Consider the following 14,320-nt stretch of genomic DNA (forward strand, 5'->3'; position numbering starts at 1 on the left):
AAGAAGAGGACAATTCAGGATGCCATGAGACCAGTTGGCCACAGCATTTTTTCTGTTCCAATTTCTCTGTTTAAAGCAATGCAATTCACATAGTGCAAGAAACAAATGTTTTTCAGAACATGAATCGAAAAATGCTGTCTTAGAGGTTGGTTTTATTTTTTCAGTTTTTTTTTTTTTTTTTTCCTTTTGTGGTACGCGGGCCTCTCACTGTTGTGGCCTCTCCCGTTGCGGAGCGCAGGCTCCGGATGCGCAGGCTCAGCGGCCATGGCTCACGGGTGCAGCCGCTCCGTGGCATGTGGGATCTTCCCGAACCGGGGCACGAACCCGCGTCCCCTGCATCAGCAGGCGGACTCTCAACCACTGCGCCACCAGGGAAGCCCTATTTTTTCAGTTTTAAAAACATTCCTTTTGACAATGAAAATCATTTCTTATATCTTGATCGGTGATTAAAAATTTAAATCTACTTTTCTGTAAAAAGAACACAACTTTTATTCTTTCATATATTCGTGGGAAAAGTATTTGCTTCAAAGTATCACCCCATAGGTCACATACATGCTTGTATATCCAGAGACTACCTAGTTTTTTTACAGTCTTTGTTTAGATGTAATTCACGTGACATAAAATTCACCATTTTAAAATGTACAGTGCAGTAGTGTTTAGTATATTGAGAAAGTCGTACAATCACCGCTACTAATTCCAGAACGTTTTCATCCCCTCAGAAAGAAACCCAATACCCATCAGCAGTTATTCCCCATTCCCCCTCCCCAGGCCCCTGTCAACCACAAATCTGCTTTCTTTCTGGATTTGTTTATTCAGGGCATTTCCTATAAATGGCATCACACAGTATGTGGCCTTTTGTTTCTGGTTTCCATTTACCTGGTATCATGTTTTGGAGGCCCATCCACACTGTAGTAGGTATCAATCCATTCCTTTTTATGGTTGAATAGTCTTCCACTGCTTGGATAAACCACATTAATCCATTGATGGATATAAACATATACCATGCTTATCCACTCATCAGTGTCAGGCTATCTTTTTTTTTTTTTTTTTTTGCTGTACGCCGGCCTCTCACTGCTGTGGCTTCTCTGCTCCGGACGCGCAGGCTCAGCGGCCATGGCTCATGGACCCAGCTGCTCTGCGGCATGTGGGATCTTCCTGGACCGGGGCACGAACCCGTGTCCCCTGCATCGGCAGGCAGACTCTCAACCCCTGTGCCACCAGGGAAGCCCCAGGCTATCTTTTATAGGACATAAAAGACTGAGGAACAGTAGTTGCTTCCTGGGAGAGGTACTGGGGAACTGGGGCTCCAGGATGGGAGACACAACAGTTTTTTAAATCATAGTCTTTTGTATTATTTGAGTTTTTACATTGTTCATAAGTACCTTTAGGAAATAAAACAATTAGCTTTTATTTTTTTTTTAACATCTTTATTGGAGTATAATTGCTTTACAATGGTGTGTTAGTTTCTGCTTTATAACAAAGTGAATCAGCTATACATGTACATATATCCCCGTGGGATAGGGAGGGTGGGAGGGAGATGCAAGAAACAATTCTCTTTTAAAACTCTATGTGGTTGTGGGACTTCCCTGGCAGTCCAGTGGTTAGGACTCTGTGCTCTCACTGCCAAGGGCGCGGGTTCGATCCCTGGTCGAACCCTAGTCGGGGAACTGAGATCCCGCAAGCCATGCGGCGTGGACAGAAGTAGAAAAATTAAACAAACAACAACAGCCAAAAACTCCATGTAGTTGTGAAATGTAGAATGTGACATCTGTGGGTAATACAACCTGAACCTCCTAAGAATTCCCCAATTGAGGAATGCCACTGTGGCGTGTCATGTGTCCTTCCTCTAAGAAGACAACTAACAGACCATGCTGGGCTGAATGAGTTTGGGCAGTGGTCTAGTTTTGACTGCGAGGTAAGTGATTTGCTTCTTGCACTGCCTTTCAGTATTTACAGTCCACATTTGGGCTTCAGCAAAATTGTAAATTACTGCCTAGCGGGGTCACTTCAGGGTGACTCAGGAAGTGCTAGATGAGCAAATGTTAAAACTGAAAACAGATCTTCTGCCTGGGGCCTGGGAGGCAGCGGCCACAAAGAGTCTAAAGCATAGTATTAGCAGCTGTTTGTAGAAAACCAACATCGAAGCCCTGAGTACGCACCTAAAAACCATCAAAAACAATAAGAGAATCCATCAGCTGATTCCAAATCAATATAAAGAATTGATACCTTTTCTATGAGATAATTAAAAAGCACTTTGAAAAACAGAATGGAAATCAAAACCCTGTTTCTAATAACAATCAAAACTAAAGAGTTCCATAAGCGCAAGTCCTTTTATGCTAAAAACATTCGACAGAGTAAAAATATCAATTCTTTCTAATTTATAAAGTTGAAGTCATCGCATCAGAAAGTGGAATGGAATTGTTTTTTAACTAGAAAAACGGAGTTCCTAGATAGACAATTTGAGAATAGCCAAAACATTTCTAAGAAAACGAAAACTAAAGAGAGCACTAATCATCCCAGTTATTAAATCATATTATAAAGCTACAATGATTGAGGCAGTTTGGTACTAGCAGAAGAGAAGAGAGAGCCAGGCAATGGACCGACCACATATATGAGAGTTTGGTTTCAACAAAGGAGACTGTTAAAATTACACAGACAGTTATTCAACCAATTGTGTTTGAATACCCGGCTCATAGGGCTAGGCGGCTGCTGTACTCTTGACCACAGAACTAATTCAAAATGGGTTGAAGATTGAAGTAAAATAAAGTTATAAAAGGACTAGAATAAAACACATTTTTTAAAATGATCATTTTGAAGGGGAGAAGACCTTTCTGAGCAAGACACAAAACTTAGAAAATACAAAGGAGAAGATTGGTCTGTTTGACCACTGACTACATACAAATTAAACCAAGAAAAAAACCCCTCTACATTGCAGCAAATGATAATATTTAATACTTTATGAGACCAAAAGGCAGAGGACAGACAGGGAAGTTTGGTAATACACAGTATTGGCAATACACAGGACAAACAAAGGGAGAGATTTTTTAACATTGAATATGTCCTTAGAAACCGTTAAGGAAAATACCAAGAACCTAATAGAATAGGGCACAAATACGCAGTGACAGAAGAAGAAATATACAAACGGTTTCTATTCATTTAAAAACAGATCCGATCTCAAATACAAATCACTGCAGTGAGATGCTGTTTTTACCTGAGCCAGTGTCTGAGATGCCGGGGTTTAATAGGATGGAGCTGAGGTGGGACTGGCATGCCGACAAACTCATGGAGTTTTGTCGGGAATGGAAATCAGCGCTGCCTTTTTTTGGAAGGCAAATCTGTCAAAGTTAAAATCCGTTTACGCTTTGGCCCAAAGTCCACATCTACGAAGATATTCACACGTGCCGGTGTGGACACTCAAGTGTGTTTATTGTGCTTTTTTTAGCAAAAGCAGGGCAAAGACCCACGTGCTTGTCCCTGAGAATTGGATAAATAAATGGTAGTATGTCCCTGGGGTGGAATCCAGTGCAGCAGTTTAAGGAATATCAAAACATTTTTAACCCACGACATGGGAACATTCGCTGATGGGGAGCATCCTCTGAGGTAAGGAGAAAAACAAAGGTGAAACTGTCTGTCCAGAGCACTTGGAACATGAGAAAGTTACTCACGCACAGAAAATATCTGGGGTTCCAGAAAGGTCAGTGTGGGACAGGCATCTCAGTCTGAGGTCAAAGAGAGACCTGCTTTTTAAAGTTACATATCTTGGGCTTCCCTGGTGACGCAGTGGTTGAGAGTCCGCCTGCCGATGCAGGGGACACGGGTTCGTGCCCCGGTCTGGGAGGATCCCACATGCCACGGAGCGGCTGGGCCCGTGAGCCATGGCCGCCGAGCCTGCGCATCCGGAGCCTGTGCTCCGCAACGGGAGAGGCCACACAACAGTGAGAGGCCCACGTACCGCAAAAATAAATAAATAAATAAATAAAGTTACATATCTTTTGTACCATTTGAATTTTCACCGTATTTTTCCCCTACTTTTTGAATAATCAGTTTGGCTGGTGGTAGTTATATTCACTTTAGGACTAATGAAAGGAATGCATATTTTCTAGGAAATGTTTTGTCAACATTTCAATGAGTAAATAAATAAAAATGAGTAAATAAATGAGTAAATAAATAAAAATAAATAAAAACTCATTTCAAATGAGTAAATAAATAAAAATGACCTTACCGGGCTTCCCTGGTGGCGCAGTGGTTGAGAGTCCGCCTGCCGATGCAGGGGACACGGGTTCGTGCCCTGGTCCGGGAAGATCCCACATGCCGCAGAGTGGCTGGGCCTGTGAGCCATGGCCGCTGAGCCTGCGCGTCCGGAGCCTGTGCTCTGCAACGGGAGGGGCCACAGCAGTGAGAGGCCCGCGTACCGCAAAAAAAAAAAAAAAAAAATGACCTTACCTGATGCTGGAGGGGATTTCATAGACATGAAATTACGAAATATTCCCCCGCTGCCGATGTCGCATCAATCGGTCCGATGCCTTCAGAAAATAATTTGGCAGTCTTTCAAAAGCTCATATCCTTTGACCCAGTAATTTAATTTTAGGAAAAATGAAAGAAAATGTTTTTAAAAGAAGACCCCAGAATGTTCAGTTGTAGTCAGAGTGGCTTCATTGCCTAACTCCAGGAGCCCCATTCACTTTCACGATGCCCCAGACGATATTAGTTAGATTATGTAAAACCACCAGCAACGTAAAAGCCCAACAGTGAGGGGCTGATTATGCAAATGAAAGTGTACAAAGGAATATTACACAGTCCTAAAGGTGTTTTCCAGAAAGAGCAAGCATTGGAAAATGCCTGTGATAGGATGTGTAGCAGAATCACCATTAGGATGAACAGGGCTGATGCGGAGAAAAGCCTCGGAATCTGGATAAAAGCCTGTGGTTCTCGCCATGCAGGCTGTGGAGTACAACATCTTCGAAGGCATGGAGTGCCACGGCTCCCCGTTGGTGGTCATCAGCCAGGGCAAGATAGTCTTTGAGGACGGCAGCATCAACGTCAACAAGGGCGCAGGCCGCTTCATCCCGAGGAAGCCCTTCCCCGAGTACCTCTACCAGCGCGTCAGGATCAGGAACAAGGTATGTGGCCAGGGTCTGTCGTGTGCAGAGCGAGCAAATGTCACAGCTGCACGAGCCCCTCCTTGCTCACGTGTCAGAGGAGCTGGGACGTGACCCGCCTGCGTCTCAGGCTGGAGTGAGGACCAGACGAGACTGACGAGGTGCCAGCGATTTGCCAACTGTAAAGGGCTGTGCATGTGGGGCGATGGGAGGAGTCCTGGGAGTACACCAGCCAGGACGCACATCCTGCGTTATCCTGGGGGGTGGGGTCTTCACCACCCCCTCTTTTAGGTGTCATGACCTTCCTTCTGTAGATCAGAACCCTGGCGCTCAAGGCAGTGCAGGACTGCCCAGCATCACACAGCTGGGAGAGCTCTGAAGCCCTTAGTGCCGTTTGGTAAAAATAAACCTCCCTAGCCCACTTGAGGGGTGGCAGAACTGCCTCTAGACTCCCTTCGATCTGCCCTCTTTTCTCCTTCTCCTTGCTCCCCTTCCATTCTGCATCCTCCTTCCCCCCTTTTTCTTGAGGAGTCTTAGCATGGACTCAGGAGGTCAAAGGGCATGGAGTAGGCACAGGCTCTGTCCCGTCCCCAGTCCCCAGTCCAGTTCAGAGGAGGAGGTTCGCTCACGCGTCAGAAAGACTCCCACCTGTGATCAATCATCTTCCCTAATTAGGTCCCTCCCATCACCATGACAACCTGCTTCCCGCACTAAAACGGCTCATGCCTGCCAGAAAGCCCAGCTTTATTTGTGTATGTGCAGGGGGTGCTCCTGTGTGTATGTGCTCCTGTGTGTATGTGCTCCTGTGTGTATGTGTGTGTGCATGTGTGCCCGCCTGTGTATGGTCCCACTCTCCTTGTGCTTCGTAAGTGGCACCAGTGCCACCAATTTACATGCAAGAGGCCCGAGGCCTCCTGGCATTCCCAGACTCCCAGGCCAACCATCACAATGCTCTGTGTCTGTTTACTGTCCCTCTCCACGCCTTAAAGTGTAGCATCCCAGGTCAAGGATACCAAATCGCACAGATGTTATGCGTCAGATGGGGAAATGAAGGACATGGAGAATTGGCAGGTTAGATCCGAAAGATGGCCAGGGATAGCTGTGTGGCCACAGCAGGCTGCTGAGAGACAAAGGGACTCGTGTAAACTCCTGTTTGGGACACTTACCAAGGGGGCAGAAACACACCTTGGCTGGCTTCATTCCCTCTAAATCAGTTTGAACCTGAGGTCTGTGGTTAACAGTCAGCATCTGTGAGAGGTGGATGCCTGACCTCGATGCCAAGATGTGATCTGCAGTGGCCAGGCAGACGGGTTCCCCGGCACAGGGCCACCCTCCCCGCATACCTGAGGGCAGAGCACGGAGGCCAGGCCAGGTGGGGGATGGGCCCTGCCCCAGAACCTATGTCTGGCCAAGCTGAGTTCAGAGGTCACTGAAGGGAGCTGGGGGGCAGGAACACAGGCCTGGAACCGGCTGGAACCAGGGAAGCCCAGAGGCGCAGGAAGCAGGTATTGAGAGGGATGGGGCAGAGTCAATGAGGCCCCAGGGCGTCAGGGGAGCAGGGCTGCTGGAGGCAGAGGATGGGTTATCACCAAGCAGCGCTGGGCCCTTGATATTGGTGCTGAAAAAGGACCCCTTTGTTGTAGAGGAGGGAGCCTAGGGCTGGGGTCGGGCGCTGTCACCTGTGCAGGGGAAGAGGGACGTGAAGCTGGGGTCAGGGCACTGTCCCTGACTGCACGTGTTCCTGGCCACACTCTGTCTCCCAGGGCCTGGGACGGACGCCCACACGCCCCTGGCCGGCTCTGAGCTCACCAGCAGGCTCCCAGCCTCCCACCGGAGCCCCTGCGGCTTTTGGCTTCTCTGCCTCATAGCTTTCTCTCCCAGGACAACCCTCCACCCATGGGGATGGAGGCTGTGCGCTGTGTCCCGTACTCCCTGGGGTCCAGGAGGTTTGCCCTCTGCGGTAGCCCTGAGCCAGGTGCCCTCAGAGGCGGCCTTCTCGTTCTCTCTCCCTGTGGTGGGTGCTCTCCCTTCTCTCTCCCTCCTCCTTTGCAGGATCACCTTCCAAACTACCTGCCCCCAAATCCACGATGAAGACGACCCCCTGATGCCACCAGTGCCCGATTCAGGGGTCCTTGTCAGGGTGTCAGGGAAGTGTTTTCCTCTTGGAAACAGCTTTGGAGTCCTCCTGCACGAAGCTGTGTATGTGTCTGTGCTTGTGTGTGTATGGATATGTGTGTATGTATGTGGGTGTGCACTTGCCTGTCTTTTTATGTATGTGTGTTGGATTGTGTGTGTGTGTGTGAGATGTTATATACGTTAGTGTGTATATTAAACACGGTGTGTATGCAGGCATGTGTGTGCACGTACGTGTGTGAATTGTGTGTGGGTGTGCATACATATGTGTGCGCACATGTTTGTGCAAATGCATACATGTATGCCTGTGCACGTGTGTGGGCGGGTGCCTTGTGTGGTGTGTGTACGAGCACATGTGTGCATGTTTGTGCATACGTGTGTGTATCCCCGAGGAGACCATGGTCACTCTCCTGCACGCAGGAATGCATACATGCATCTTGTCCATCAGTTGCTCTTCTTGTTCTCTGTTTAGGTTTCTGGGTTGCAGGGGGTTCCCAGAGGCATGTATGATGGTCCTGTGTACGAGGTGCCAGCCACACCCAAATATGCAACCCCTGCTCCTTCTGTCAAATCTTCGCCTTCCAAACACCAGCCTCCACCGATCAGAAACCTCCACCAGTCCAACTTCAGTTTATCAGGTACGAAACTACAGCGGCCAAGGTTCCCCACCCCACAGTGGCCCCCAGAGCCCTGAACTCCTGAGAAAGGAATCCACGGCCTCAGGCGCTCACTCAGGAGCCGGAGATGGGAGTGTGGGTTCCCCTCCCCTCCCGGGGTTGGGCAGAGAGGGCTGGGGGAGGTCAGAGAGCAGAGAGGGTCCGTGGGAGCAGCACAGAGATACCTGACCCTGATTTATGAAGAGTCTGCCTGAAAATTGGCCTTATGCTCTTCCTTAACGCTCTTGGGGACATTTTACACTCTTACCCATGAAGCTAAGTGTGGAGAGGGGAATCAGAGTAGCTGCCCTTGCTGGATGTACGTTCTGGGTCGGGTCCTCAGCCATCCATGGTAGTACAGCACACACTCTCATAACTCATGACTGTTTCATCTTCACAACAGCCCTGTGTGTAGAGTGGTGTTATTCTTAAGGCTCCAAGACATTCAGCGTCAAAATGCCAGGACTTGGTGCTCAACAAATGTGTGCAGACAAAATCAAAAGTTCACGTGCTCCTTCAGACTTTCTGAAGGCTCCTGGGCCGTGTGTCTACAGTTTCATCAGATCACCACACAAGGGCAGGTGTGCACATGTTGGGACATTGCCTTGGAATTTCGAATATTTGAGGTGTTAGCATGAGTTGTATGCTGTGCTAGGTGCCAGGAATACGGTAATGAATAAGACACAGCTGGGCAGGCTCAGTCTATTCTAGAGGTCAGCAAACTTTTTCTTAAAAGACCATGTAGTAAATATTTTAAGCTTTGTGAGCCAAGAGGCAATATCTAAGACCATTTGAAATGGAACCATTTAAAAATGCAAAAAACTATTCTTAGCTCATGGGCTGTAAAAACAGGGCTGAGGGCTTCCTTGGTGGCGCAGTGATTGAGAGTCCGCCTGCCGATGCAGGGGACACGGGTTCGTGCCCCGGTCCGGGAAGATCCCACATGCCGCGGAGCGGCTGGGCCCGTGAGCCATGGCCGCTGGGCCTGCGCGTCCGGAGCCTGTGCTCCACAACGGGAGAGGCCACAACAGTGAGAGGCCCGCGTACCGCAAAAACAAACAAAAGAAAAAAAACAGGGCTGAGTTTTCTCAACGGGCTGACTTCTGGTCCAGCAGGAGTGAAGGACATTTAAACAGAAAAGGCAATGTAGTTGGCGAAAGAGAGAATGAAAGGGGCAGAGAGAAGATGAAATGCCAGTTTCAATGCGGGGGTGACAACCTACCATCCATTCAGGGATTACGCAGCGGGGAGCATGAATCAGAGGGTCCCCCAGTCCAGTCCATCTCACTTTCCCTGAGCCTGTCATGGAAGAGTTTCTCCCACACCATGTGATCCAGTGTCTAAAGAAAACTAATATTTTTGCACAAGTGGACCCTAAACACAACTGGAATATTTCATCTGACGCGCAGTCAGCAGAACAGGGATTGGTTGCAATGCTTGGAAAACTGTCTGCGTGTGACAACACACAACCTCAGGGAGTTTGCACACTGGATCTCTGGTCTCATGTTATGTAATTCACGATTGCAATTAAATGCTGAGAGACATTCCCTCCCTTTTAGAACAACAAAAAAACAATGAAATGGCAAGTCTGCAGGAAGTGTCCCCCAACCATCCTTCTTCTCCCTGCTCAGCACCCACTTCTCTCTAAAGCCCCAGCACTGCCTTTGACCAGCCCCTCAGCAGTTTCACAGGTGACTCCATTGGATACCAACTGCACAGACACTTTACAACATCAGGATGGACTTCACAGATGTCCTTTTAATTAATTAATTTATTTATTTTTGGCTGTGTTGGGTCTTTGTTTCTGTGCGTGGGCTTTCTCTAGTTGCAGCGAGCGGGGGCCACTCTTCATCGCGGTGTGCGGGCCTCTCACTGTCGCGGCCTCTCTTGTTGCGGAGCACAAGCTCCAGACGCGCAGGCTCAGTAGTTGTGGCTCACGGGCCTAGTTGCTCCGCGGCATGTGGGATCTTCCCGGACCAGGGCTCGAACCCGTGTCCCCTGCATTGGCAGGCAGATTCTCAACCACTGCACCACCAGGGAAGCCCCACAGATGTCCTTTTAAATATCTGAGTGAGGTTACATCATAAAGACATAGCAAGGTTTATTGAAGTACTGTCCTTTTGTACAACAGGTATTTTCAAAGTACCTGGCATGTAACCAAACAAGGTACAGATGCTTATGAGGTAGAAAAATATTAAGCACTTGGCCTGATTTCTGGGTCTAGGAAGACACACTGTCTATCAGTGAAACTATGAGAGAAAATCAAAGTCGGTACTCTAAACCAAATTCGTTGTGGCTTACACAGATCATATAAAGTCAGAGGTAGAAAGACCTCATCTAGTTATTTTTGTCGTTTTCATTGAAGTCTTAATTGGTAAATCTTTGATTCCTTATGAGGGTCAGCATTTTTCATGTGTTTATTTTAAATTTCCTCTTTGGTGAAATCATTGGGAGTGATGGTGAGAGGGGATAATCCAGTTTCCACCTCCTGGTTCCCGGGAACAAGACATCGAATATCGGGCGTTGGTTCAGTACACGTATTGGACCCTGGGAGGCAGCGCCTGACCCTAGCGGGCAGCCTAGCAGAGCTCTCAATGTAGACCATCCCAACTTCGTACCAGGCCAGCATCTTCCGATCAGTGAGGTTCACGGTGAATCCAGTGAATCCTGTTGTCGTGTGCTCATTGTTACAGCTGCTTTGCCATAAAATTGATCCTGTGGTTTGAGGCAATAGAGTACACAATACTGTGGATAGGAGTCGGCTTTTATTTTACAGAAAAGGAAATGAGGCCGGGAGAGGGGAGTGTCTGATTCCAAATTACCCAAATTCCAGGCACCCTTTGTGCTGGAAGTGAAGTCTCCCGACTGGACCCCTGTCCACAACATCCCTCTTTCCCAGCATCATCCGTCATTCAGTCTTCATTTAATACATATTCACTGAGCGCCAGGCACTGAGCTTAGTGCTCCAATTTTAAATCTTGCTTTAACTGCAAGAGAATGCGTGAGCTTGGAGTGGATGGTTGGCTTTCCAGATTTAAAACAAAAAAGGCCACCCCCCACCCCCGCCCATGCAGACCTGCCCATTGCAAACAGGGTGGGTAAACCCAGCTCCAAGTGTTCACACACAGCATGCACGCATGCACACGCATGCACAGATACACACACGCATGCACACAATCTACAAACGCACATACATGTGCTCCCGTGCATAGCACATAAAACACCCTGGGAACAATGGACACTGACAAGTGTTGAGTGTGTGGTAGGAGCTGGGGCTTTGGGGACAAACCAGTGGGGCTACGATCCTGGCTTCCCTGCCCTCTAGTGGTGCCCCCTACAATGCGTGACCTGGGCCTGAAATTCCTCATCTGTAAACTGGGGCTAAAACAACACTCCCTTCATAGGGTTGCTGTGAGCCCTGAATTCGACAGCATATGTTAAAGCACCAAGTCTGTGTCTGCACGCAATAGACACTCAGTAAGTGTTTGCCCATTTGTCTCAAGAACATGAAGCCAGACAAGAAGGAGCACAGCGTGGTCAGGGCTGCAGGAGGGTGGCCCCGGGGCCTGGGGGGCATAGAAGAGGGAGCAACGGACCCCGTGGAGATCAGGGAGCCTTCCCAGAGGTCAGCCTGGATTGAAGGATGGTGAGGAAGGAAGGCGTGTTGAGACGAGGGCTCGGCGTCCCAGAGGCTGGGGGACATGACATGAGAGGGCACCCAGCCCGCAGGAGCAGCACATGGAGCTGGTGTCAGCAGATCTCGCTGGAGTGACTGGCTCTGTCTCTTCCAGGTGCCCAGATAGATGACAACAACCCCCGGCGCACCGGCCACCGCATCGTGGCGCCCCCTGGTGGCCGCTCCAACATCACCAGCCTCGGGTGAAGGCAACTCGTGGATGACCGAGCGTGAAGGATTCTGGGAAGGATGTCCATCCCTTGCCCTGTCAGTGTTTGGAAACCCACAGTATCGTTTGGTACTGATGGGGGGAAAATGGAATGATGTTCTTTCCTTTTTGGTTTAGGAAGAAGTGGTACTAGTGTGGTGTGTTTGCTTGGAAATCCCTTGCCCGCAGTCGTGTGTTCATCTGAGTCCACCTCAGAGCATGGTGTCTCCAGGCCCCTCCTTAGTGAACACAGGTTCCAGCCTCGTCTTGTACTGTCCCTCCCACTTCTGACGCCACGGGCTCCACGATTCTCTGAGTGGTTCCCTTGCACCCCTGTAGCTGTTCTAGGATAGTTGATGCATGTTACTAAGTTACGTCTGCGAGTCTGTGAGTGCGTCCGACAGAAGACAGCCGAGGCCCTACATAGACACGAAGCCCAGACCTCAAGCCCTCGGGGGCAGCTCCAAAACTCATAGCAGGAAGATGTGTCCTCATCGTCCCCTCCCCCAGGTCTACACGAGAAGGAAGCCCGCCCCACCGCCAGAGAAGCATCCCTCTCGTCCTGTGTCAGGAACCCTGGTCTCCGTGGCACCTGTAACTCGCCATGACGTCTTTCCGGTCTGTGTGTGTCCTTCCATCCCGCTCTAGACTGCAGGCCTAGCCAGGTTCACACTCAGAAAGGGGTCTCCCACCCTCATTCAGGGCTGACCGCGGTGTGGCCACAGCTGCTCCCGGCGCCCGTGTCCTGGTCCCTCCCAGGCGGATGACGAGGCCGTCAGATTTTTAAAGTTTTGTACATAGTTTTCCTTTGTAATCGCCCTCATTTTTACTTAACAGCTGACTTATTGTGACTCTTATTTCTGAATTCAAAGCTTGTGAAAAAATAAAGAAAATAAATGGCCCACTCCCTGACTGGGGTGTTTGCATTTAAGTGATGGCTGCTCAGATGCTCATGCTTTGTGCTCCCCTTTGTAGTAACGGGACAGCGGTGCTTACTTCCGCAGGACTCGCTCTTGTTAGGTAGCCGGGGGAGCGGAGGAGGGAGGAGAGGGAGCCAGTCATGATTTGGGGAGTGTTAGGTCATGAGAACAAGGATGAGAAGAGGAGGACGATGGCTGGCCAAGGGCTTCTGTGAAATAGGTTGAAATCACATCATGTCCCTTCCCTCCTGCCCAGCCTTTGCTTGGTGTGCTGTCTCTTCCTGTGTGTTATGTGGGTCAGACTGCCTCAGATTGGAAGTGCCCAGCTCCTGAGCTTCACGTTTCTGACCTCCAGTCCCACGGGAGGTATACATTCTAAGGAGGAGTAAAACCTCAAAGTTGTTTGTCTTGATTACCAGTCAGTAGTGGTGGTGATGATGCTGATGGTGATGGTGATGATGGTGATGGTGGTGATGGTGGTGGTGGTGATGATGGTGGTGATGGTGGTGGTGATGGTGGTGATGGTGGTGGTGATGGTGGTGATGGTGATGGTGGTGGTGGTGATGGTGGTGATGGTGGTGGTGATGGTGATGGTGGTGGTGGTGATGGTGGTGGTGATGGTGGTGATGGTGATGATGGTGATGGTGGTGGTGGTGGTGGTGGTGGTGGTGATGGTGGTGGTGATGGTGGTGATGGTGGTGGTGGTGATGATGGTGGTGATGGTGGTGGTGATGGTGGTGATGGTGGTGGTGGTGGTGGTGATGGTGGTGGTGGTGGTGGTGGTGGTGGTGATGGTGGTGGTGATGGTGGTGATGGTGGTGGTGGTGGTGATGGTGGTGGTGGTGGTGGTGGTGGTGGTGATGGTGGTGTTGATGGTGGTGGTGGTGGTGGTGATGGTGGTGATGGTGGTGTTGATGGTGGTGGTGGTGGTGGTGATGGTGATGGTGATGGTGGTGATGGTGATGGTGGTGGTGGTGGTGGTGGTGGTGGTCGTGGTGATAATGATGGCGGCATTATCTGTACAGCACATGCTACATGTCAGGTGCTCTGTAAGGTAGACAGTGTTATTAACATCATTTACAGATGAGTCCTAGAGGTCAATAATTCATCTAAGATCACACAGGAAGTGGCACAGCCAATATTTAAATCCGGGACCCACATGCCCAAAGCTCCTTGCTTCTAACTGCTAAGCTTTGTCATTTGAGGCAGGATGGCTTTGGATGGTCGTACGTCTACTTTATGCTTTTAGTGTCTTCTCCCCCACCCTCACTGGGTCAGAGAGGTGGTGGCTTAGGTTGTGGATTTTCTTGAAACAAAGCTAAATACTAAGAAAGATCAAGAAGGGAGGGTAATGACTTGATATTTGGCCTTGGCCCATGGGGACTACTAGAGGACATCACAGAAACTTCCAGAAGAGTAAAGTTGGCAGCAATAAGTTACCCACCCTGCTCTCTGGAAAGCACTTCCTCTCTCCCGCATCACCCCCCCAGCCTATCAGGGAGCAGAAGCTGAAGTGGAAGCAGCCTTAACATCCTCCCTCTAGGACCGACTCTGATGGGGCCTTTGCCCGGCTGCCAAGTCACCGGACCACTGCCCAGTCAGCGTCACCTGCTGAGGTTGCCAGCATC

The 14,320-nt window shown here is 49.4% G+C and overlaps 1 protein-coding gene across 3 annotated transcripts in view; it reads left to right on the plus strand.

Moving 5' to 3' along the window:
• Window positions 1–12,680, plus strand: part of CRMP1 (collapsin response mediator protein 1) — a 68,862-nt gene extending 56,182 nt beyond the window's left edge. Inside the window, exons 12-14 of one of the 3 annotated variants that reach the window (XM_032633709.1) lie at window positions 4,941–5,120; window positions 7,705–7,870; window positions 11,680–12,675. In XM_032633709.1, coding sequence (XP_032489600.1) covers window positions 4,941–5,120; window positions 7,705–7,870; window positions 11,680–11,771 — 438 coding nt within the window. In that variant the 3' untranslated portion in view covers window positions 11,772–12,675. Of the gene's footprint in view, window positions 1–4,940; window positions 5,121–7,704; window positions 7,871–11,679 lie in introns of all 3 variants that reach the window. The other 2 variants (XM_032633711.1, XM_032633710.1) reach the window with 2 other exon arrangements.
• Window positions 12,681–14,320: the final 1,640 nt, after the last annotated feature.

This window comes from Phocoena sinus, chromosome 5, assembly GCF_008692025.1.
Source record: "Phocoena sinus isolate mPhoSin1 chromosome 5, mPhoSin1.pri, whole genome shotgun sequence".
In the NCBI taxonomy this organism is placed as follows: domain Eukaryota; kingdom Metazoa; phylum Chordata; class Mammalia; order Artiodactyla; family Phocoenidae; genus Phocoena; species Phocoena sinus.